We start from the raw sequence: 25,250 nt of genomic DNA on the forward strand, positions 1-25,250 counted from the left end.
GACCTAATCTCTTCTACTTTGTCCTTGCCATGGTAGTGAAAACAGCTGCTGTTTGCGCATAATTTGTCAGAGTTACGCAAATGTTTTAAATGGAGATTGCCCAAACGCACAAAGGAATCAGTGTATATACACTAGACTTATTAAAAGAAAGAGGGGATGTTAGGGGTCGTAGAAAGAGGGGATGTTAGGAGCACGACCCGCAAACACCCCAATGCAGCTTAACCAGAAGCTCACCATCAGACCAGATGGTACGGCAGTGAACAATGAAAGATATCAGAGACTAGTGGGAAAGTTAATTTACTTATCCCAGACTAGACCTGATATATGTTTCCAAATCACTGTGAGTCAGCTTTCAAGCAATCCTCAAAAGGAACATATGACAGCAGTCTACAGATCCTGAGATACTTAAAGATAACCCAGGGCAGGGACTGTTCTTTGCAAAAGGTGATTCTAGAGGCATAGAACTATTCACTGATGCAAATTAGGCCCGATCAAGGTCAGATAGTCGATCTACAACCAACTATTGCTCCTATGTTTGGGGTAACTTGGTAACTTGGAGGAATAAGAAGCAACCAGTGGTTTCAAGGAGCTCAGCAGAATCAGAATACAGAGAATTGTCCCCAGGCATTTGTGAAGGGATATGGATTGTGCGACTCTTGAAGGAGCAAAAAATTGAGATGAAGAAACCAATATAATGTCTCAACAATTAAGATTGCTAACAATCCCATTCACCATAAGCATGTAGAAATAGATCGATACTTCATTGAAAAAAAGGTGGACAATAAAGTGATCAATTCATTATACATTCCCTCCGGCCAACAAATTGCAGATGTTATAACAAAATCTCTCACTCGAGATGTTTGAAGGCTTTAGAAGCAAGCTGGGAATGATCAACATATATTCGCCAGCTTGAGGGGGAGTGTTGGAATTGGGCTTTTTCTTCCAAGACCCAAACCTAGTTTACTTTGTGTTTAACCTAGTATCACTGATCTTGTAATCACAATCAGATTTATTGTAATCTCATTTATGTTGCTTTGTGATTGTCTAGAGGAAAATAAAGGATGCGATTAAATTCAGATTCTGGGTTTGATTGTCCCTATTCTCCCTATATATGTAATAGATTGCGGTGAATAAAAGTCAGAGCTTTTCTTCCTGCTCGGAACTTTCAGGTTGCAGAAGCTGTTCCCTTATATAGGCTTAACTCTCAACGTTCGTTACTTCAAGCAATGCGTGACCCATTATTTACAGACGACTTTATCTCTGTGCATGTCAATTTCTCTGTCACCTCTCTTCATCCAATTCCTAGTTTCTCCTCTGTCGCCCATCCCAAGTCTCAACTCAATACTATAATACACAGGCGACTAGCAACAGGGTTTAAATGGAGCCGACGTGTAGGGGGTGTGGCACAGCCAATTTACCCATAGATTTGACCGGTACTAATATAATGAGCATTAGAAACCAGATTGAACCATATCTAAGTGTAAGAGCATGATATAGCCATGTTTTAGCATATTAGGATATCTTCCCACGTATAAACTATCCAAGTTTTCATATAAGTTCGACTATATTACAATCTATGGAGCAAATAATAACAGTCACAATTATCACACGTAGCATTATTAATAGTAATAATTTACTGATATACTGTTCATCAACACATAATTACAATTGCACAAAGTATTATTGTAGTGTTAAAGTCTATTTCTGACATAATTACAATTGGATTGTCCTACATGATATTTTGAGATATAAAATAAAAGTATATTAATTTAATTAGGACCCATTCAACCATGATTCAATCACAATTCAATCATTGAACCACGAACAAGTGCCTTAACAAGTTTAATGACCAGCCCCTTTTTTATACTCCACAGGTCCTTAATCCTCAATGTAAGATCTAATTAATTAATTAAGTAGATTAAGGATGTTAGTTAATTAGTTAATATGTCTAAATTACCCTAATCACCTTTCTTAATTCCACCGCTCCTCTCCTACTTCATTATTGTTAAGGAAATATCAATAAGGTTAATTTAGAAAAAAATTAATAAACATGTGAAATAGGTCTTACATATAGGACCAACATTAACTCCCTAATTAGGTCCTATATGCTCATTTCAAAAGTTGCTTTCCTGCCCAGACCAACACCCTCAGTAACAAGCCAAATTCCTAGTATGTTTGCCAGTAAAGACTTCTCCAGCCATAATGGGACTGAGACCACTACTTTCGCTCACAATGCAAACAGTGAACTATGAACTGGTGCCTCTACCAATTAAATGAACATAAATTGAATGGTCACAACACAGAAAGGAATATTATCTTAACAAAGCTGCAATCCAACCAAAAGACAGGCTCAAGATATAGGATATGGAGGGTAAGATCAATACTTAAAGATCATTATTGTTATGATTTTCAATTTTATGTTAATTAACCTTTGAATATGTGTCTTGTAGATTAGGCAATTTTAGATTATTTGCTCTTTGGCTTTTGGGATTGAACAGCCTGCTTTGAGCCTATGTTCTCATAATATATTTGAAGTCCTGTTACCATCAAATAACTTCAGAATTAATCACAAAACTACAAATTAAACTATTTTCATCAACACAATTGCTTGCTTGCTTCAACTACAATGGGAAGTTATCAGTATTTCTCCAAGGAGAACGACCATAACTCCCATAAAATAATTGAAAGGTAAAAAGGATTGCAGGTGATAAAAGCGATGACGCCTACCTCACAAAGTACTTCAAGTCGTTCAAGGGTAGGAATTAATTTTCCACACAGTGATTCAATGTCCTGTCGTGAATCATGCTTCTCACCATACGTAATTGCTTTTGTGGTCGAGGAGGCATCGGATACAACAGAACTGCCATGGAATACAAATATTAACCGCAAGAAATTAACTAGATACCTAAGGTGTAATTAAGCAGGTAAAAGGTCTACATTGCGATGATACAATGGCAAAAATGGCTTTTACATCAAACTAATAAATCAGGATATAAAATCATTAATAATGAATTGGATATTTGATTTTGCTATTCAATGTAAATGTGCATTCAATCATCAGGATCAGAAATTTCAATGGCTCACCTCTCCTGAAGATGGATGAGGATGATGTTTAGCACATGTTCAGAAAGTAGCAGTAACAAACTTATAAGCTGATCCCTACTACCAACAACTCGACACATTTCCACCATTGCAATGTGTCTCCTGCAAAACAACAAAAGTAATAATTAATAATAATTTAAATGTAGAAGTAAAGGCAGCAGTAGGAGGAGCAGCAGCAGCAATAATAAAAATGTGTATAAAAATACAAGGGAAATGATATTAAAAAGAAAATACCATCAGTTGGCTATTTAAAACCAAAAAAAAAAAAAAAGGAAAAGGAGAAGAAGCCATTAAATTAATGACTGATAGTTAGTTAGCATTCCATCAATTTAGACTTGCTCATTAATTACTCATTTCCTTTTTATGATATAGTGAAACATGTCCTGACTTGAATGAAAGCTAATAGACTCCAATGTAGGAACAACATTTAGAGTTTGTAGTACCTCATAATTCTTGAGTGAAAACTACTTCAACCACAAAATCTGTAGCTTACCCATACACATCAGAAAAATGGAAAGAATAATTCCCTCCAGTGTTTAAGGGAATAAGTCTACTGACAGGTTAGGACACATTGGAGTTACAAGTGCATGCAAAAGGATAACCATAATGCTAGCGCTTTCCGCTTTTCCCAATAGATTGTTGGCAGTAATGTAAACAGGATCTCTAGTAGATACTAAAGTAATCGGCAAAACTGAAAAAGGAAATATTGCATGAGTTTTGAAAGATTGTGCGCCACATTGTTCCATAATTTTTTACAGTGCCCATAGCTTTCCCGAGAATACTGCCAATGGAAAAATTGCACTTTGGCCTTTCTTTTTATTTCTTAAAAAAAAAAAATACACTTCCTCTTTCTTCTCTTCTCTCCCTCACTATAATCAATCATAGCTTTGCTTTTGCGTCACAAACGTTCCTCTCAACAAAATACTTTCTTTGTTTATTACTTCCCATAACTTTATATTTTATGATGAAAAGACGCATTATATGCGCAAGCACGCACGCACAATGTCTCATGCCTATTTACCTCATTCCCTTTGCTTACTCCAAATCAGCATACATCACATCAAACTAATATGATAATAATTGTTATAATGAATATAATTTACTCGTAATATATGCGAGCTTGGCCATTATCCCTGACTCTATACACCAACATTTTTCAGTTTTCTTGAACTATGACTCCACATTTCTGGAAATAATATAGCACTATGATTTACCTTTTTTGTGTATTGTCTGAAGATGAAATACACTCCTGCCGAACACACATATTGATGATTTCATCAACTTCCTGCCTTGATAATTCATTTATATCTCGAATCTGGAAAACCATATGCATGATGTTACTAGCACATCAACATACAATGACAAAAATGGTAAAACAGTGGGCCTGCAAGAAATAGAGAATGCAGTTTTCTCCCCAAATTGCACCTTATTTAGTAGCAAGGATTTCTCCTCAGCAGCTCTTTCTAGACTAGCTGTAACAGATGTAAGAAGAGAATTGAGTTCGCCCAACGAGGGTTGTTGCATTTCAACAGAAGTGGGGTAACTGGAGGAGGCCTCTGAAGGCTGCAAAAAAGAAAATTACAAGATAAATTAGCCACCCTGTATAATTGGCCTCATTAACTGCTTCCTTTTTAATTTATACATGCCTTACCTGCAATCTCAAAGATTTCTTTGTGACCAGAAAATATAAATAAGAGCTGAGGCTGAAGCATAAACGAAACTTTTGTAGCTCTGAATTCCTCTGTTTCTGATTATCCATCAAGTAATGTGATCATTCAAAGATTAGAAATCAAATGTGTCAGAATCATCCAATAACTAATTGTAACTTCAAAACCAATTAAGAAGAAAACTGCAAATACACCTCGGGAGATAATACTACTATTGATTGAGCAAAAATAGACACGTCCACGTCATGAGAGAAAATTGTGTGCATCAAACCAAAAAGACCTTGAACAAAACCATAACCATTACTCTCTTCATATGGCCAAACCTACAAAAAGAGAGAGATAGGGTTCAAATTGCAACCAGCGCACAATCAAAATGAAAGCCAAAACAAATTCCAGCTTCATGGGAAGGGGAGATGACAAATATCAGTAGGCAGAAATAGGCAGGCATTTATATTCAATGTGCTATTAAGACTGCAATAATTTGGAATCTGGATAATAGAAGATAGAGTCTTTCACATAATACAATTCCATTCAATACTTTTGGCATGGAAGCAAACCAAAATATACCCATCTGAAACTGTTCTACTACTTAAGAAATCAACAAAGCGAGTGAACATTTACCTTGCTAAGTATTCCAACAACAAGATTGATCTGCTCCAGTTTTAATCCATCTACTTCAGTAATATTTACACGAAGAAGTTGATCAAAGAGCGATTGATGCCCTTTGACAAAATCAATAACTTCACGGACAAACTTATTCTTCACCTACAACAGACACAAAGACAACACGTTTTCATCAATGGACCAATAATTATCATTTATTCTCTTACGCAAAAACAGAGAAATAAACATGTTTTGGGCCAAACAGAGTAGACGATATAAAGGTTAGACAAAACATAGGGAGAGAAAAAGCACTCACCATGTTTTAACTTTAAAATTCCCCACAAGCACTTGTAATAAGTTTTTTGCTACTCAATTTGATCAATGTAACCAACATTTCTAAAAGACTTGAATAAGCTTATCACGGAGGCAACAAAATACAAAAATAATTATTTGTTAAGAAAAATTATTAAGGACCGGAGGTAGTATTCCTACTTCTACAGCCAAAAAACATACAGTCGCTGGAGAACCAACAATAACATAACTCACACAATCATCACTGTCCTAAAACAAGTATCCAATTGTAGAAGTGAAGAGTAGATAAGAGATCAACCATCATCCGATAGCAAATGATGATTCACTATCAGGAAATGGCCACAACTCAGAAAGCCAATTGAAAAACTGGGGAAAATATTATGAAGGCCAACCTCCAAAAAATTTGATGCATCCACCAAGGAAGTTAATGAAAAGACTAATCTCAAAACTGGAGTGACAATCATTTGTTGCCTGTCAACATCCACAGCCATATCTCTTCGAAGTCTTGTCTCAACCCGCCTAAACCCTCCCTGTAGATACTTCTGCTTCAGTAGAGTTAGCTGACAAATGAAAAGTGATGCTAACAACTAAATACCTGTAGACTGATTGCCCTGCCTGAGGCAAGATGATCCAGAATGCCCATGGAAAATAATACCTGGGCTCCAGATTTACCATACTTATAACTGATCCTTAAGAGTAAGGCAAGCTCAGCCTCAAAGGTACAGGCTCGTTGCAATGAGTCTAGTGAATGCCCACCATCCTTGAACAAGAAAAGAGACAAATAGCATCAATGAAAAGTTATCAGAACACATACACCAAGAATATCTCAAGACACTTGCTTTTCAGACATCAATGATTTGCTCGAAGTTATCATGCATTTCAAAATTCAAATCGGAAGGAAAATTTAAAAAGAAAAGAATAATCTCACATAAACCTAAACAGTAGTCTAGTTGTGCATATAATATGCTTTTGGATCCCTTTACATAACTTAAGCTTCTGAGGAACAAGGGGTCTCAGCCTTTTCAGGCTTACATGGATAAAGATTTACTCCTGCACTTATCAAAACACTACATTACAAGCTCATCCAACTACAGGTTTAAATCAGGATTAGCACGAGTCTCGCCAATTCTGCACATGCCGGCATGTGTGGCCAGAATGTAGACAACGATGAAATCATGTGATGATCTCATTTGGTGCATATCTACAGTGGATGTCACCAAAGCACCAAAAATGGTGTCAAGGATTAGAGGTGTGAATGAGGTCAATAAAGGGTCTAATTGAGATGAGGCTAATGGTGTGTGCAAGTGAAAGAAAAGGCAGGGTATCTTTGTATTTTGATAATTCTTGAATGAAGGGAGAATGAAACTCAATTGTTTAATACACAGATGTTCAGCCAATACAAATAGGGCTGTTGGGATGCAAAGATTAGTTGTAATATCACAAATTCTAGCCAAGAAGTTAGGCGACATAATGATATCTAAAAGATACATCTAATCTGGTATTCTAAGAAAGAAAAAACCAAAATTAAATAAATAATAGCTACTGTTCAGAGAAGACGCTAACAATTCTCAAAACATGGGAATAGGCATTGATCATTAAGGAAAAAAAGAGAGAAGATCTCATTCTTAATTATGAGGGAATGAGACTTCCCGTGAGAAAAAGGATTCTAAATAAAAATTGCCTACCAAACAACCCAAGTGTCCGAAGGAATCACGTTTCCATTCTAAAGGCCCTAGAGAAACGATCCAAACAGACTTTAGATCTACCAACTTTTAACAAACTTAAAAATGAGAAGTGAAGAAAAGAACAAACTTGGTTAAAATAACTAGTTAAATTAAATAACTTCAAGATAATGAAGAAGCACGCAGGTAGCATCATAACCAAAAAAATAGGGCAAAAGAATCAACAAATAAATCAGAACCAAATGGAATGAAAAAATAAAACTCAGAACAATAGCACCACAGTGTCTAATTTTTTTTTTTTTTTTTTTAATTAGACAGGCGAACAATGTGAGGTTACAAGCTCAACCGCACAACATCCCACTTATCGGCGAGCTTTTCATATCACTAGGATACCAGGCCGTTGGTAGGGTGTCTAATGCTATGTTTTGAAGAATTGCAAGGGAATGTGATTGGGAAGAAAAATTATCCTCGTGCCTTGGCTAAAAAAAGAATTATCCAGGGGCAAACACAATTGATAATAATAAGAAAAAGAGAAGTCTCATTTTCCTCGAGTACATTCCTTTTTATTTACCATCCACCAAACAAATAATAGCCAAAAGATAGAATGAATTGTTTATGGTGCACTGAACAAAAACCTGATTTGAAAAATTGCTTATGCTCGTTAAGCAAGACCTTAAAAAGCCCCTGCTCTGAAGTTGGTTCAAGAAATATCTGTCCTGATCTATACAAATCAGCGCATCCAAAACATATACTGCTATTGTCTTCCCAGGTTCACTTCCATGAGTAGCATCTTTTATGACCTAAAATTTCAAATTAGAAAAATTAGAAACTGTAAACAGCGGAGTTTATAATATAAAATATATAAACAAACTAACTAATCAACTAAATTGGATTGTAAAGAATCAGGCATACAAAACACCAGAATATAAAAATAAAAATGGAAAACCAAAAAAAAAAAAAAAATGAAATGGATAGGACAAGTAAAATCAAGAACTGAACATACAGTAGTGTAATGAAAGAATACAGAAAATTTGCAGAATATTATGAGAAAACGGCAAAACATGCGCCTCATTGTCATACAGATTTTGATCAAAGAGGAAATCAAATATCTCCAACACATTCTAAGCAGTTCAAACAAAGATAAGTCATTTCCACTCAAAGTAAAGACCCTTCTCAAACTCCTATATTGAAAAATTACGGAAAAAGCCAGAAGCATATTGAAATTCTATTAAGCTACTCACTAAATCCACGATGCTCTGAGCCTCTTTCCTTAAAGTAGAAAAATTTGCGCGAGCTAGTTCTGCCTGTTCTTTGTCAATCTGGGGAAAAGGAAAACATCATATGCTGAGGAGTTAAATATCACTAAATTCCCCCCCGGGGGGGGGGGGGGTCAAGTTCAAATGGAAGAAAATAAACCTTTGGGAGATCAATATATTCATTATCTTGTTCATTGAGCAGCAAGAATTGCAGAACTGTGGTTGGGACATCTGGATCAACCACATTCTGACAATACTGAAAATAGCTCAGAAGCAATGCATATTGACTGCAAAAGACATGCAATGGTAAGTTTTCTTACTAAGCTGAAAGTAAAAATGAAAATGCAGCCATCTCTAGTGACTTAAGTAGTAACATACCGTCTCCTTAAAGCTTCGGACGATTCAGGTCTAAGAATTGCCATGATAAGTTTAAACAATATGGTAAGACAAGCACCATTGGATAATTGCTTTGCCACAATAAGATCAAGGCACATGATGCTGTCAGAATTCAGGCTTCCAGGGAACAAAAACCTCTCATCTTGTAATTTAGCCATGCATGTTAATGCAACCTGACAAAATTTTATAAATGAACAGGTTTGAAAGGTTGCAAGCCCCATTGAAAAATTTAGAAAATTTGCAGACAAGAGTATATATTTACTTGGGATAATATAAATGCCATCTTTAGTGAACAGTCAGGAGAAGCAGATGCAGTAAGAGATGCATCAAGAATCCTGCCAATGAAATGTAAGTTACAGAAAGCACAACAACAAGAAGCACAATCACAAATGGCGGCTTTCATTTTGCCAATTGAACACAAGTGACTTACTGAAATAGAATTTCAGAACGATCCTCAAGCATTGTCAATCTTCTAGAAGCAGATATCTGGAAAGTTGATTAGCAGGAGCAGATAGCATAAAGTTAGATAATATAGCTGATGCAAATAGATATGTGTTAAAGTTGGATCATTAAGGAAGTGGATGATCACGCTCTCACTATCCTTTGGAAGTTACAACGTTATCAACAGGGTGCAGAGTTTTTTAGAAGGACGTAATTTCCAAATATTACCTTTATGTAAAGGATAAGCAAATGAAGAAGGATAAAAAAAATGCGGAGGAAATAAAGTAAACGAATAAATAAAAGGTGTTCAACACATCAAAAGGCTCATAATTTGGAAAGATTGAAAAGTAGGGTATGGCATAAGTTGGGATCTCAACCCAATGAAACCCACCTTACCCCGACACAATACTTTTATTTTATATATATAGATAAATGGTTTGGATACTACACCCACAATGTCCCACTGCTTTTCTTCAGCCCAGACAATGTAACGGAAGACTAGTCCAGAAAGGTATGATACCTTATGATGGAAAACCATTCCAGAATAGTATTATTCAGATATAATCTTCTCCATAGAGCATAGTCTTGTGGAGGAATTACACTAAACAAGAGAGACAGACACACTTCCACTCTCCTCACTACTCTCCAGTAATTTCCATGCTCCCCTCAAACATTTCCCCTCTCAACTACACACCTATCCCTTCCAATTGTCATCTAGTCATTGCCACAAACGCCCATCCTCACATGTTCTGCATCACCTATTCAGTTATTGGGCTTCCTCCTATAGTAAGTAAAGGTGGGCCCGTGTCCAACACAATGCTTCAGAAAAATACGCACGTCAGTCCATCCACAAACAATCCATTTCTTTAATTAATATCCTTGGCACACCTCAACGTGTGAACTCCCATTGGATTTGAACCATAGAGATAAAAATAAGCCCACCGTACTTTGTTAAAATTTAATATGACTAGGAGAATGTGGAAAGCAAGAATCAAACAAGTCATCCTCAGTCTCTAACGCTCATACTAACCACAGATCATGCCATGCCAAAAGCTTAAGCAATTACATGAATGCCCAGGATTGGTTTTTCGGAACAAGATGGGAGGAAGGAAGCACACCTCGACAATCTGGGACCAGGCAGTTAACATATGGAGTTGTGCAGCTTGTTCCTCAAGATTCTTATTATATTTCCAACCCCATCTCATCAGCTGTTGAATTGTTTGTTTAACATCATTAATTTCAACTCCACTGCCAAGATTACTCAGTTGGGGATATGCAGAATTAAATTTCTGGAACAAAAAATCAAATTAGATTTCTCATAATATTTAATACCATAAAGAAGAAAGGCACAAGATATCTTGTCCCAGGAATACATAAATGAAGTGTGAACTAACCAACACATAGAATACTGAACAGAACCAACCTGCCAAAGTTTGTCATGGAATGAAGCTAAGTCAATTAGCCGGTCACCTCTCTCAGAATAGTAGTAGACACCACCCTTTCCAGAATTTGCTGGATTCCCAAGTATGTCTTCGGCCTAAAATATGTGCAAACAGCAGAGCAGAGACACAATGCAGAAGAGTATGATGAACATAGCCAACAAAAAGAATCTTGGTACAATATGTATTCCATACCAAGAAATAAGCTTTTTACTAAACATTAATAAGATAAAAATGAAGAGGAGAAAAACAAACATGATATGTAATGTAGCTTATAGACAAACATCTCACCAACAAGTCATACTTCATACTAGGCACAATGTTTGAAAGCTTTGTAGTGGTATCTGGGGATCTGAATTGGATAATTTCAAGCAATTCTAAGACCTGCATTTCGAATAAGAAAACAAAAATACATAAATGATAAACAGAGGGGAAAGACAGTAAGACAACTTTAGCTAAGTAATAGAAAAGGAGTACAGTATTAGTAGGTAATAACAAAACTATACAGACACAAACAACACAATACATTCTTGATTACACTTAACAGAGGTGAGACAAAACATACTCTGCCGATGCTTTATGGCGCATAATTAGACTAGACTGGGTAGGGGAATGATAATAAACATTATAATTTGTAAATTAAACATAAGTCTCCATAACATCTAACTTGTTCTTGATACTATCATGCCATAACCATTTAGAATTATAACTTATCGATTTGAACCCTACAGCCTGGACAATAATAACCAACCAATTACCAAAATTTCATTTTAAGTTCAAAGTAAATGAGTTAAAACTTATTAGAACCAGTAATATTTAAATTCTACTCAGTCATGTGAAAAATGAATTGCAATCAATTTATAGGATCCATAATAAAGAACCAACACTGGTACATATATAACCAAGGTAAAAAAAACCAGATCGGACCGGCCGGTTCAACCGGAAAACCGGTGAACCGGTCTTCAGTCCGGTCTGGTTTGCTTATTAGACCGGATATGAAATGAACCGGTAACAAACCGGTTAAACCGGTTAAAACCGGTTTTAAACCGGGTAACCGCTGGTTGAAGTGGGTTGCCCGGTTTTTTTTTTTTTTCATGTCCCAGAGAGGAAGAAGAGAAAAAGGAGGAGAGTGACAGTAAAACATTTCAAGTTTGACAAAAACGTATGAAAGCAAGGAGGAGGAAGACTAGGACCAGAGGGAGAGACAGAAAAGGAGAGTAGCTTGCTGATTGTTTCCGTAGAGAGCCACCTCTGTGCTGTGTTTTGCTTTACTGAAATCCACCGAAGAAGTGATTTTTTCAGAGAGAGCTGGTGAGTTTTCCGGAGAGAGGCGAAGGAAGAAGAGGAAAATGCTAGAGCAGAATTCTAAAAAACAGAGAGAGAAAGGAGAACGAATGTCTTGGTCTTGGATAATATCAAAGTGAAAACTGAAAAGGTTGGTGCAGAGTGTTAATGACCCTATGTATGTATAGGTACTATTTTGCAGACTTAGAGTAACTTTTTCTCTCCCTTTTTTGTTTTACCAAAGCCTGATATTTGATTTGTTTTTTTTTCTCTCTCATGATATGTAAATAGAATATTATGTAATAATATATAAAAAAAAAAGAACGTCTTTCCAAAACTTGATATTTGATTTAATTTTTTTTCTTTCATGACATGTAGATAGAATATTATGTAATAATATATATATATATATATATATATAAAAGAACATCCGGCAAAGGAAAAAGAGACCAATGAGTTTTTTTTAATATATTACACATGCAATCCTTATGCCATCTAGGCATATTTTTAAATATTATTTTGATTTAAAAATTTTTATAATCCAATATTTTTATATCAAATATAATATTTTCAGTTATTTTGTTATTTGTTGTAACTAAATTATTATTTTATTTTCTCATATTTTGTTACAAATGATTATTAATATTGTTATGTTTTGTTATTATCAATTAAATTATATTATTTTAATATGACCGGTTTAATCCGGTCCGACCTCGGTCTAACCCATTAACCCTTAACCCACTTCCTCAACCGGTTCAATATCCGGTCCGGTTTTTTGTTCCTTGTATATAACCTTTAAAACCAATCAAGAGAAAATAGGAAGACAAGATGATGAAGATGATATTCTGAGGGAAAAAACAAAGATACAAGGGCATCATGTACATTGCATAAAAATAATAATTGATACCATACACATGTAAATTCCAATAAGTTTAGCATATATGATATTGAAAATATCATGCAGCTATTTAATTTAGGCTAAAATGCAAGCAAGAAAGCCCTCAACTTAAGAGGTTTAGTAATTTAACTGCCTCAACTCCAGAAGCAGACTATAGACGCGTCAGACTTTCAGTTTTATGTATACCTCTCAAACTTTTTTTTCTTGGCCCATGTAACCTAAGGGATCAACTCAGCTGAAAAACTTCTTTACAAGACATCTCAAGCAACACGCAAGTGCTTTGTTCTTGTCAAATATAAATGTTAAGACCATAAATAAGCTGTTCTTCACTACTCACGATAAGATGTCCGATTTATTATTTCCTGCCTTGGCCACTATTTTCAAACATTGTTTGATACCACACTGCCATGTAGCATGGCAATATGGATCAGTCACCTCATATAATTGCAATATCAAAACAGCCATGAAAGTTAATGATATCAGTGAGCCACTAAGGGTAACTGATACCACAAACAGCATTGCATTTATTAACTCAAGCAGTGCGAGATTTACTATATTGAAATGACAAAGCATTCCATAATAGCCAAGGAACCATGACATGTTCAATAATTGACAATACCTTACTCTTACTGACAGTTCTTATAGCAGCATTTTCAGCAGTATCTTGAAGAGTTAACAGAGATGAGGTTTGGCCTCCACCACTACCAGTGATGCCTTGTCCAAAAAGATATGAAAGAATTGTCTGACATGCTTCCTTGTGTTTGGAGCTACTAACGTCACCAGTATGCAGCTCAACAGCTAAAATTTTCAACAGCCATGCTCTCTGAGGAGGGCATGCAAGGGGTTAACCCAACCATAATATATACAGTTTAATGGCAATACATCAATAGTTAAAGACTCCCAGAGATTAGTAGCATCCTGACAAGAAGTTTAATACCGCCTGGCAAATTACCATAAAATGAAATACAGCATGCTGAAATTGCACAATGACAAAGCATAAAAAATCATTAGCCACACAATTCTTTTGGGGGCACGTGGTTTGCAAATCTTCAAAGGGGATTGAAGGCTCTCTTGAGTTAAAGAGCCTAGGTTGTTTCCTGTCTTCTATTTTGTTTGGGGCATATCTATCCAATTGTTCAGTTTTCAAACTTTCTATATAGTTCTTTTTCCAATCAATAATTTTTCCCGCTGAAAACAAAATTCACAATAAGATCCAGAGAGTGCTAAAATCATGATTAGAAAGAACACGAACTTGATTTCTCACTATCATCAAACAACAAACTACCCAATCTTATGCATGATTGCACAAAATGATCCTTAGAATATTGCCTCATATTCAGTTCATTACTACTTATACAAGTACCCGTATTCAAAGGAATAGTTAATTCATCTGGGAACAGAATATATTGAAGAAACTCAACAATTGAATGTGTTGAAGAATTAATAATTATTTTTATTTATTGTTTTTGTTCAACTTACTATCCTGTCTGTTAGTTATTATTTATTTTCATATTAGATTAAGATTTAATATCATAGAACATTTGGGTAAACAAACATCCTTATCTATCAGGATTCCAGGAGAGGGAACATGAGATATTGCTTGGTATCATAATCCAAGCTGTACTACCCTAACTAAATTAGAATGAAAATGTTATATAATAATAATACAATGTAATAGTTAGGTCGAAGAAGTTAGGACTTAGCCCAGCTGTTAGATACCCGACTTGTCTGGGCCTATAAATAGGATACCCTGTGGTAAATAGATTATTTATGTTTATGTATATCTGTAAATATTTGTGTTTATTAGATAAGATTTAGAGAGTATATCTCGGCACTTATAGGAGAATATCCCCATTATCTGTTCTTCGAATTTTTCCCCAAATCCCACTGATTACGGTGAGGATTCTCTTGTACTCTATTTATTTACTGGCTACACCGAGGAATAAAACATTCGAGCAATCATACTCTGTTACTCCTCATGGTATCAGAGCAGGCGCTCTCTCTGTCAGTCCGATAAACCTGTCGGCGCTCCGTCCCTGACCGACCAGTTGAGAAGCCTGCTTCCATGGCGACTTCTCCTGATGGGTCGACCACGTCTGCGTCTTCGAAAGTCAGCGACTTCAACAGGTCAAGCGCGGCCGATGGACCGTCTGTGTTCGAGTCCCCTGTTTCGATCGTCTCTGAACGACTAACTCTCACCAACTACCGTGACTGGGCCCAAGCCGTCTTGCTTGCCGTTGAAGGTCGTGGGAAACTTGGGTTCCTCAATGGTGCTGCATCTATCCCGTTCGACCCTGCCTCCTCTGCGATGGCTCAATAGAAGATCGACAATGCCTTGGTCTCTTCCTGGCTGATTAATGCGATGTCTCCACAGCTCAAACGAACCTTTATGTATCTTCCCACGGCTCGAGAAATATGGGAAGCTGTTCGTGACTCCTACTCTGATGCTAAGGATCACTCTCGGCTGTTTGATGTGCGTCGCCAGACCTGGAGGTGTGTACAGGGTCCAAGACGTGTCACTGAATACTGGTTTGAACTCGTAGCCCTCTGGCAGGAATTGGATTTGATTACCGATGAAGAATGGACTTCCGCTGCTGATGCTGCCCGCAATAGAAAAAATATTGAGACCGAACGTGTGCTGCTCTTCCTTGCGGGCTTAAACCCAGAGTTTGATGATGTACGTGCTCGGGTTTTAGGCCAACATACTATACCTACCACCAGAGAAGTATATGCTGAAGTTCGCCGTGAAGAATCACGACGTGAGGTTATGTTACCCGGACCAAGAATGACTGCCTCGGACTCATCTGCCTTTATCAGCAAAAATATTGACCACGTCTTCTCTCAAAACAAAGGGAAATTCACTGTAAGAAGACTGGACATACACGTGACAGGTGCTGGGATCTTGTTGGGAAACCTGCTGACTGGAAACCACGACGAAGTAAGCCTCGTGCAAATCAGGCTATGCACGAACATTGTGCAACGACTTCTTCTGCTTCTGACACGGTTCCTAGCATTAACCAGGAACAACTGGGGCAATTATTAGACTTCATTAAAACTCTACCAGCTCCGAAGAAACCAGTGGCTTCCGCCTCTGTTGCTCAAAAAGGTAATTCTATTGCCCTTCAAACCTCATTTATGCCCTCTCGATGGATTGTTGATAGTGGTGCCTCTGACCACATGGCATCCGAAGCAAGAATGTTTGTTTCTTACCTTCCGTTAGCAGGAAATCAAACCATTAAAACAGCCACTGGTTCATCCTCTCCTATAGCCGGAACAGGCACTGTTCATCTCACTGATAAACTGCAGCTTCAATATGTTTTACATGTTCCACATCTCGCTTGTAATCTTTTGTCTATCAGCAAGTTAACTAAACACACAAACTGCAGTGCTCACTTCTTTCCGTCTCATTGTATTTTTCAAGATCTCTCCTCGGGGATGATGATTGGCACGGCTGAAGAGTATGACGGCCTCTATTATCTTAATATCTCCACGGTTACTGCCTTGTGTTCCAGAATAAGTGATTCTGTCTCCTCTCCTAAAGAAAATAATTTCATGTTATGGCATCAACGGATGGGTCATCCTAGTTTTTCTTATATGCAAAAATTGTTTCCTGATTTATCTTTTAATAAAGATAGTATTTTTCATTGTGATGTTTGTGAGTTAGCCAAACACCATCGCATTACTTATTCTCCTTCTGTTTAGCGATCATCTCGTCCTTTCTCCATTGTACATAGTGATGTTTGGGGTCCTTCACGTATTCCGAATCGAACTCACTCAAAATTTTTTGTCACCTTTATCGATGACCACACCCGCATGTGTTGGGTTTACCTTCTAAAGGAAAAGTCTGATGTTGCTACTACATTTATTGAATTTTTTAACTATGTTAAAAATCAATTCAACACGTCCATCCAAGTCCTCTATACTGACAATGGTACCGAATATTTTAATCAAAACCTTGATCCGTTTCTGAAAATTAATGGTGTTGTTCATAAAAGTAGCTGCCCTCATACCCCTCAACAAAATGGTATCGCTGAACGGAAAAATAAACACCTCCTTGAAGTTGCCCGTGCACTTCTATACACTTGTCATGTACCTAAATACTACTGGGGGGATGCCATTCTTGCTGCTACACACTTAATCAATCGTCTACCGAGTCGAACCATCTCCTATATCTCCCCACTTGCCAAACTCCGTGAAACCCATCAAGTGTCCCACCTAGACTCTACATTACCTCTTCGTGTGTTTGGCTGTTCTGTCTTTACTCATATTCACCATCCATCTTCCAAGTTTGATCCTCGGGCAGTTAAGTGTATCTTCCTCGGGTATTCCAATCTTCAAAAAGGTTATAAATGTTATGATCCGGTCTCTAAACGCCTGTTTGTCAGCCGAGACGTCACCTTCGTCGAAAACGACCCATATTATCCACCTGCTTCAATTCAGGGAGAGAGTTGGAGTGAATTTCAGCCGACTATAAGTGTTCCAGAACCTATACCTTCCATCTCTTCCAATCCTTCTCCGACTCCTCCACCCTCCATTATGACTGTGCCGCCTATTGTAACAAGTGAGACTCACAAGAAGCAAAAACAGTTTGATAAGGTATATAACCGTAGAGACAAGCAAACGCATGGGGCTGTCATACCTGAGGCCGTGCCACTCACCGAACCTGTGACAGATCCTAACATTGTTGAGGATAGTACAGAAACCACTCAAAAAGAGGTATGTGAACTGGATCTACCTATTGCCTTGAGAAAGAAAAGTCGTTCTTGCACTAAACATCCTATCCAGAATTTTGTGACCTATGCTGCTCTCTCTAAGAGTCATTATACCTTTGTAACTCATCTTGATAAGGTTACAGTTCCTAATGATATTCATGAAGCCCTTAAAATCCCAGAGTGGAAAAATGCTGTTATGGAAGAAATAAGAGCCTTAGAGAAGAACGATACATGGGAGATCACTAAATTACCAGTTGGTAAGAAACCAGTAGGATGTAAGTGGGTATTTACTCCTAAATACAATGCAGATGGGTCTCTTAATAAACACAAGGCTAGATTGGGTGCAAAGGGATTCACTCAAACATATGGGGTGGACTACAATGAGACGTTTGCTCCTGTGGCAAAACTCAATACTATTAGGGTCCTTCTATCTATTGCAGTAAATCTTGACTGGCCCTTACAGCAATTAGACATCAAGAACGCCTTCCTTAACGGTGAACTAAAAGAAGTGTATATGACCTTACCACCCGGTTTTGAAATGGGTAGAAACAGTCAGGTATGCAGATTGAAGAAATCTATATATGGGCTAAAGCAGTCACCCAGGGCATGGTTTGATAGGTTTTCTAAAGTTCTTAAAGCTGAGGGATACAAGCAAAGTTTGTCAGATCACACAATGTTTGTCTCCAAGAATGGGGATCTCATCAGCATTCTTATTGTGTATGTTGATGACATTGTTCTTACTGGTAATGATATAGAGGAGATGAACAGGATAAAGGCAGCTTTGAATAAAGAATTTGAAGTAAAGGATCTTGGAAAGTTGAAATATTTTCTAGGCATAGAAGTTGCAAGATCAAAAGAGGGCATTTCCATCTGCCAACGAAAATACATCCTAGACTTACTCAAGGAAACCGGAATGCTTGGATGCAAACCAAGTAAGGTGCCAGTGAACACCAAAAAGGAGGTAAAGAAAAGTGAAAGGCCAGCCAAAACTGAAAAAGAAGCTACAAGGAGAAAGAAACAGGAGAAAGATGAAGCACCTACAGATAAGGGACGTTATCAAAGACTAGTTGGGAAGTTAATCTACCTCTCACATACTCGACCCGACATTGCTTTTGCTGTAAGTGTAGCAAGCCAGCATATGCACTCACCGAAAAAGAAGCATATGGATGCAGCCTACAAAATACTGAGATACCTTGAAGGAACTCCTGGTCGGGGTTTGTCCTTTAAGAAGAGCAATGATAGAACTGTTGAAATCTACACTGATGCAGATTGGGCAGGAGACCAGGAAAACAATAGATCAACTTCGGGGTACTGTACCTTTGTTTGGGGCAACTTGGTGACATGGCAAAGCCAAAAACAAAGGGTTGTAGCAAAGAGCAGTGCAGAATCAGAATTGAGAGCATTGGCTCAAGGTATTATGGAAGGTCTGTGGATAAGAAGAGTAGCTGAAGAGGCATACTTTGCAATCAACTCTCCATTGAAGTTCTATTGTGATAACAAAGCAGCCCTCAGTATGGCGTTAAATCCAGTTCAACACAGCAGAACCAAACATGTTGAGGTAGATCGACACTTCATAAGGGAAAAGGTAGAAGATGGGACTATCTGTTTATCCTATGTTCCTACCAAGATGCAGATCGCAGATATCCTCACAAAAGGACTCTCAGAAGATGTATTTAAAAGTTTTGTCAGTAAGTTGGACATGATGAGCATCTATGATCCAACTTGAGGGGGAGTGTGGTAAATAGATTATTTATGTTTATGTATATCTATAAATATTTGTGTTTATTAGATAAGATTTAGGGAGTATATCTCGGCACTTATAGGAGAATATCCCCATTATCTGTTTTTCGAATTTTTCCCCAAATCCCACTGATTACGGTGAGGATTCTCTTGTACTCTATTTATTTACCGGCTACACCGAGGAATAAAACATTCGAGCAATCATACTCTGTTACTCCTCATACCCCTAGCAATTGCATTCTATCAGATCGCATATGAGTGATACAGTTGCATTGCCCACTCTGATTCTCTCGACTTCCCCTATTACTGTTGTTCTCCCTAAAATTCCTTAGTTCTTATATGTCCTTCAACCCTTCTGTTCTTATATGTCTCTTCTTCTAACCCTCTGTTCTCTTGTTCTTCCTTGTTTGTCCTCTTTCCCTCTCTATACCCTTCAAATAATACAAAGGCATAACAATGTTATAAGAGTCACTCCTTCCTTGGACTAGAGGAGAGGGCTCCAGGAAAAAAAGATTAGAAAGAAAAAAAGATGAGAAAAATAAGGGCTGAACGAAACTGAAGAATCGTCGCTGAAGATATCAAGGCCATGGGGCATGGGAAGTTCAAGAACCGTACAAGAAGTCCTTCCATGGATTGTGCAGCAGGTTATGGTGAAGGATTACAATGCAAGGTTCGTCAACTTCACCAAGAAATGACATTTTCTCGGAGACTCTCTTATCAGTGCCTATGTATTAGAGTTTAAGGAAGAGCTTGCAGAGTTTGAGATTGTTTCGGCCAATCACCCGTCTAGAAACAAGAAACCTTGCTCAAGAACAAAAGATCTTGCAAATGGAGGAAAGGAGGTCGGTGAAACAACACACAGCCATGAGCCATCAAGAAGGCGGACCTTCTGAAGAGAAATATGACAAAGGGCAAGGAGTTCTTGTCATACATGAAGATGATGGATCTTCATCAGCGACATAAAAATGCGTCAAAGTGCAAGAACCAAAGGAGGTGGCGGATATGCAGAACTTGCATAGACAGAGCGCAGTGGAGTCAGAATCATGCAATCAAACCTCCTAAGGTCAACATTACCACATTCACATGCGACAGAGAAGAGCAAAGACACAAAGAAAGTCCCAAGAGGCTTGGGTCTCTCCGCACATGTCAAGCAAACATATAATCTTAAAGAACACATCTTTTTCCGATGGGTTCCACCAGGCCAGAAGTAAAATGACGAAAACACCCTCCATAATACCACCACATTCAAGCCTCTGTCGAAGCTGTCGAAGCTCTCATTAACTCAACAATGACAAATCTAATGAGCCTGACAAAGGAATCAAAGACACAGCTCCCAACAAAAAAGTATGCTTTAATCGGTTTTGTATTTATGGACTTTGTCTTTCAAGAAAAGAGCCCAAGAGTTGTTGCTTCCAATGATCAATTTTAATTAGGTTTCTCATCTTCAATTTCTTCCTACAAGAATTCTAAATCAGATTTGGTTTAAAGGGGAATTTATCAAGATGCTCTTTGGTTCCAGTTTGGGACATTTCTTAGTGTACTAATCCTTGAGGGCAAGGATCACTTTTGGGAGGGGGTATATTATATAATAATAATAATAAAATGTAAAAGTTAGGCAGAAGCAGTTAGGAATTACCTTAGCTATATACCTTACCAGTCTAGGCCAATAGACAGGATGAACCTATCAATTGTATTATTGCATATGAATAATATAGTTGCATTGCTCAGTTTGATTCTCTCAACTTTCCCTCTTACTGTTTGACTCTCTTGAACTCCTTAATTCGTCTATCTCCTTCAACGCTTCTATTCTCCTCTTTCCCTTCCCTATTCCCCTTTCCTCTTTATTTAGAATTATAATTATATGACAAAAAACCATTCTTTGAAACTTGGTCATTATACATCCATAATTTTTCCATCATTTCCCTTCACAACATAGAAGTTTTTGGAAACTGTATTGACTAAGTGATTTAACTTGCTTTATTTTGACCAAGACTGGTTTATTTTTGCAGTCTGGATGGTATATAAATATATTAAAAAAGAAGTTGGTTAAAGGTAGTTAGAAGTATGCTAGGAGTTGTTATTGCCTTAGTCGATAAATCATGGGTGGGGCTAGTTGTTAAGATGGCTTATGTGTATGAGTAGTGAGAACTAATTTTTGCCCTCTGTTCCCCTCTTCTGTCTTCCCTTATTCCGTCCCTCTTTTTCCTCCTCTCTTTCCTCTTCCTATCTTTATTCTATAATACTAGGCAATGCCTTAGGCATTCAAAGAATTAAAAACAACACATCAGTGATTGTGTGAGAGAACTGTACATTAATGTTTAGAACAAATCAAGATCTCTACCTCGCAAAAAGATAAGGAGAGTATGCCAAAAAGCAAGGCCCTTGCTTCAAAGTAATTTAAGTAAGGCAAAGGGCTAGAAATGCCAAGCACGAAGAAGGATAAACCCACTTGGGTTAGTTAGGGTGGTAAGAGTAGGTGAGATGTAGGTGGTGACTCAAATTCAAACCCCCAAACATTATGGAGAGGGGGAAATCTGTAAATGTAATGTTTCTCCGCCAGAAAAAGTTTAGAGGAAAATCAAATCCTGAATTTCCATGAATATATAAATGAAAAGTTCCTAGAAGCACATGAACAAAGCAATATTAATGGCAAATATAGACAACCAATAATCATCAGCCACACGATTCATTCTCAAATTATATATGGAGAAAACTAGAGAATAGAAATTGGTAGTTTGTAAAGACACCTGATGAAGGGAACTGATACGAAGGGATAGGTTGTTATTCCGTTTTGGAAGTGGAGCGATACCAACTGTATCAAGATGCTGCATGGAAGAGAGAAAAGGTAATCCGGAGATGTAAGAATAAGGAGAAAAGATGATTCCTTGGCCAGAAGCAAAAAAGAGCCAGAACATCAATGACATAAAAAACACGCTACCTTGACAAAGAATTGATACTTTTTGTTGGATAGCAAATCCATTGTAGGAACAGATGTTAATGGATCCACGCATAGCTCATAAAGGAGCTGAATCAAACAAAAACTCATGGATTGTTCTAGAAATGTATATTTGTATAACAAACAAAATGAACTAAATCTCAAATGCTATCTGACCTGAAGACTAAATTCATGAAGTAATGCATTCGCATCAGGCTTCAAAAGCTTCTCCAGCATGTCAAGGATAACCTTCATGCAACTGTTAATATGCATAAGATAAAAGTTCTATTCTACAACAATCAATTTAATAGCAACGTAAGATTAAACCTGTAATGAAATTTAGGCTGCAAAACTGTGCGCTCAACAGGAGCATCGAGATCAAATTTCAGTAGCAGATGAGTGATATTTGGAGCAGGCCTGCTGATGTTGTCAATTAGAAGCTGCAGATAAGTAAATCATATATGAGAATAGCAATTTATAAAATTAAGCACATCCAGAGGCAGAGAATTGAAGACAGGTTGTTGGAATATACAGAGAAGAGGCAGGATAAGACTAACTTGCATAATAAGGATGCCTGGATCATCATTAGCACTATCTATAATCTGAGACTCTTCTGACCGCAGCTCAAGGCAGGCAGCATAATCTTCTATCAAGCTGTTTGCAGCATTAGATTTTAGCAACAGTTGAACAAGCTCAACCATGCGGGAACTGTGATCACAAAATGATCTTACGTCAATAGCATGTCATTATGAGTGACATCCAGCGAGATAATCAGATGGCTATTCGATAACTCAATATTAAGAGACTAAGAGGAGACCGGAGTGCCTTAAAATACTCATGATTTTGATAGAAGATTGCTGGACTTTTGGCTGATAATCATATCTGACATACTCCAGAAGAGCCACTATTTGATTATGATCTTGGGAGAGTATAACATCCAAAGGCTGCATAGGCAGATTATAGACCAATCACTAAAAAGTTACCACATTCCATAGAATGTAAGTGCAAAATCAGTTCATGATCAAAAGATGACACAAGGCAAGAAAAAGATATCACAAAATAGAACTATAAAGTCCTACCATAAATATTACAACATGAGATTTCGTTAGCATTGAAGTGAAACAGGAAAAGGGGAGGACAGAGAGAGAAGAGAAAGAGGGAGAGATAGAGAAAGCAGAGAAACAGACGAAAACCAAGGGCAAAGAGGGCTCAATATCCAATATTATTCAACTAATCAAAAGGTCTGACAAATAAAGAAACTCTAGGGCTACGAATAGAGCCCTAATCCCAGACCAATTTCAACTCTACAACTATTATCCTAAAAGATAGGATAACAGCTATTCAAATTCTAAAATAACTTAATCCTAGACAGGATAAGGTAATCCTATAGACCTTGTCTTTTTAGAAAAACAAAGAAATTCCACCTTTTAAAGGATAATATAAATTCAAAATTCAAAATAAAGTCCTTAAAACACAAATCTTACAAATTATAGATATCTCTACCAAACATTCATGCTCAGAATACACAGTTGACATTATTCACATCAAAATTGTGTCTCCCTTGGATCAGTGAATAGTTAACTTATTTTTCCTTATATAAATCGTGTACAATACGAAGGTCTATCATTAGATGCACTTGCTCTATCATTAAATAAAGGTAGTAGTCAAGTGCATCAGCTTGCTTGCTGAATTTCATGATCACTATGTTATAGTGGCACAATGGTCATGGTCCCTTTTAAATTAAAAAAAAAAAAAAAATCCTTGATATTCAATTATGGACTTCCAAAAAACAATATCTCACTTTAACAAGAAAAATAGTTAATTATGAATCTGTGAAACCATTCACTGTTTAAAACTTACTAGTAAACTTGGTTAAAACTCATGAACCAAAAGAAAGGATAAAGCATGCAGTTTAAAATGAGTTTTTCAAACAAATGCAAACTGTTGACTAGCATATTTAGGAAAGCGAAAATTTTACCTGGTATAGAGGTCGCCAATAATCAGAAAGAAGTAAATCCTTCTCAAGGGAAAGTACAATAATTTCCAAAGAAAGTTGCACAGCATTCTCTAGAAGCTGCCCATATATTTGACTACTCCTTTCAGCAATGATTGAATTTACCCCTGGCAGAAGAATACCCATGATGTTTCTGAAAGCAGTCTTACCACTCATGAAATCCTGAAACCATTTAGAAAACATAAAATAATGAGAGAATCAGTTAACTAAAAATGAAATCCCAAATGCAAAATGCCTAAAAACAATTGATGCAGTAGCCCTGCAAATTAAAAGGATCTAGATTTTTATAAAGCCGTACAAGGAAGAGCAGGGAATAACAGGATATAAAACTTGTTCAACAAACAGCTGCTGATCAATCATAATTCGTAAGCAGGTTGTGAATCAATGCTTCGCTTTCCATAATGGCAAAGCATAGTGTTATACCTCCTTTTAATGTTGTGAGGCATAAAAAAATATATTTTCAAATTTAATTAAATTATATATCAGACAAAAACATTCAACGAAAAAAATTCAGACATCAATATTTAAATACACACATACACAAATTAGTTTGCCAGGGAAATCAAGTGTGAGTCGACCATTATTAAGGTAACAACCAAGATTGTATGTTCTTTCTTGAAGGTCTTGAAGGAATGGTTGACATTACAAATCAAGGAAAGTATGCAATGCTTCGCCTAAAGGTAAAGGACCAAATCACAGTCCATAGTACTGGAAAACAAAGCATAGAAGGTTATAAGGTCAACTGTCCCACACGAGTTAGAATTTACAA

At 37.1% G+C, this 25,250-nt stretch overlaps 1 protein-coding gene across 1 annotated transcript in view; it reads right to left on the minus strand.

The window, feature by feature from the left end:
• Positions 1-1,291: 1,291 nt before the first annotated feature.
• LOC114756509 (nuclear pore complex protein NUP205-like) overlaps positions 1,292-25,250 on the minus strand; it is a 41,372-nt gene continuing 17,413 nt past the window's right edge. Inside the window, exons 19-45 of the mRNA XM_028945454.1 lie at positions 24,446-24,643; positions 23,293-23,411; positions 23,025-23,175; positions 22,795-22,907; positions 22,645-22,726; positions 22,471-22,557; positions 22,280-22,357; positions 13,700-13,903; positions 11,190-11,282; positions 10,883-10,996; positions 10,578-10,748; positions 9,449-9,504; positions 9,281-9,353; positions 9,001-9,191; positions 8,783-8,909; positions 8,608-8,685; positions 8,002-8,166; positions 6,280-6,444; positions 6,077-6,214; positions 5,391-5,534; positions 4,964-5,092; positions 4,754-4,849; positions 4,528-4,665; positions 4,317-4,417; positions 3,085-3,204; positions 2,728-2,860; positions 1,292-1,312 (exon numbers count right to left, since the gene is read on the minus strand). Coding sequence (XP_028801287.1) covers positions 1,292-1,312; positions 2,728-2,860; positions 3,085-3,204; positions 4,317-4,417; positions 4,528-4,665; positions 4,754-4,849; positions 4,964-5,092; positions 5,391-5,534; positions 6,077-6,214; positions 6,280-6,444; positions 8,002-8,166; positions 8,608-8,685; positions 8,783-8,909; positions 9,001-9,191; positions 9,281-9,353; positions 9,449-9,504; positions 10,578-10,748; positions 10,883-10,996; positions 11,190-11,282; positions 13,700-13,903; positions 22,280-22,357; positions 22,471-22,557; positions 22,645-22,726; positions 22,795-22,907; positions 23,025-23,175; positions 23,293-23,411; positions 24,446-24,643 — 3,285 coding nt within the window. The remainder of the gene's footprint in view (positions 1,313-2,727; positions 2,861-3,084; positions 3,205-4,316; positions 4,418-4,527; positions 4,666-4,753; positions 4,850-4,963; positions 5,093-5,390; positions 5,535-6,076; positions 6,215-6,279; positions 6,445-8,001; positions 8,167-8,607; positions 8,686-8,782; positions 8,910-9,000; positions 9,192-9,280; positions 9,354-9,448; positions 9,505-10,577; positions 10,749-10,882; positions 10,997-11,189; positions 11,283-13,699; positions 13,904-22,279; positions 22,358-22,470; positions 22,558-22,644; positions 22,727-22,794; positions 22,908-23,024; positions 23,176-23,292; positions 23,412-24,445; positions 24,644-25,250) is intronic.

Source organism: Neltuma alba, unplaced genomic scaffold, assembly GCF_004799145.2.
Source record: "Neltuma alba isolate B1F8T4 unplaced genomic scaffold, ASM479914v2 tig00010419_pilon, whole genome shotgun sequence".
Taxonomy (NCBI): Eukaryota; Viridiplantae; Streptophyta; class Magnoliopsida; order Fabales; family Fabaceae; genus Neltuma; species Neltuma alba.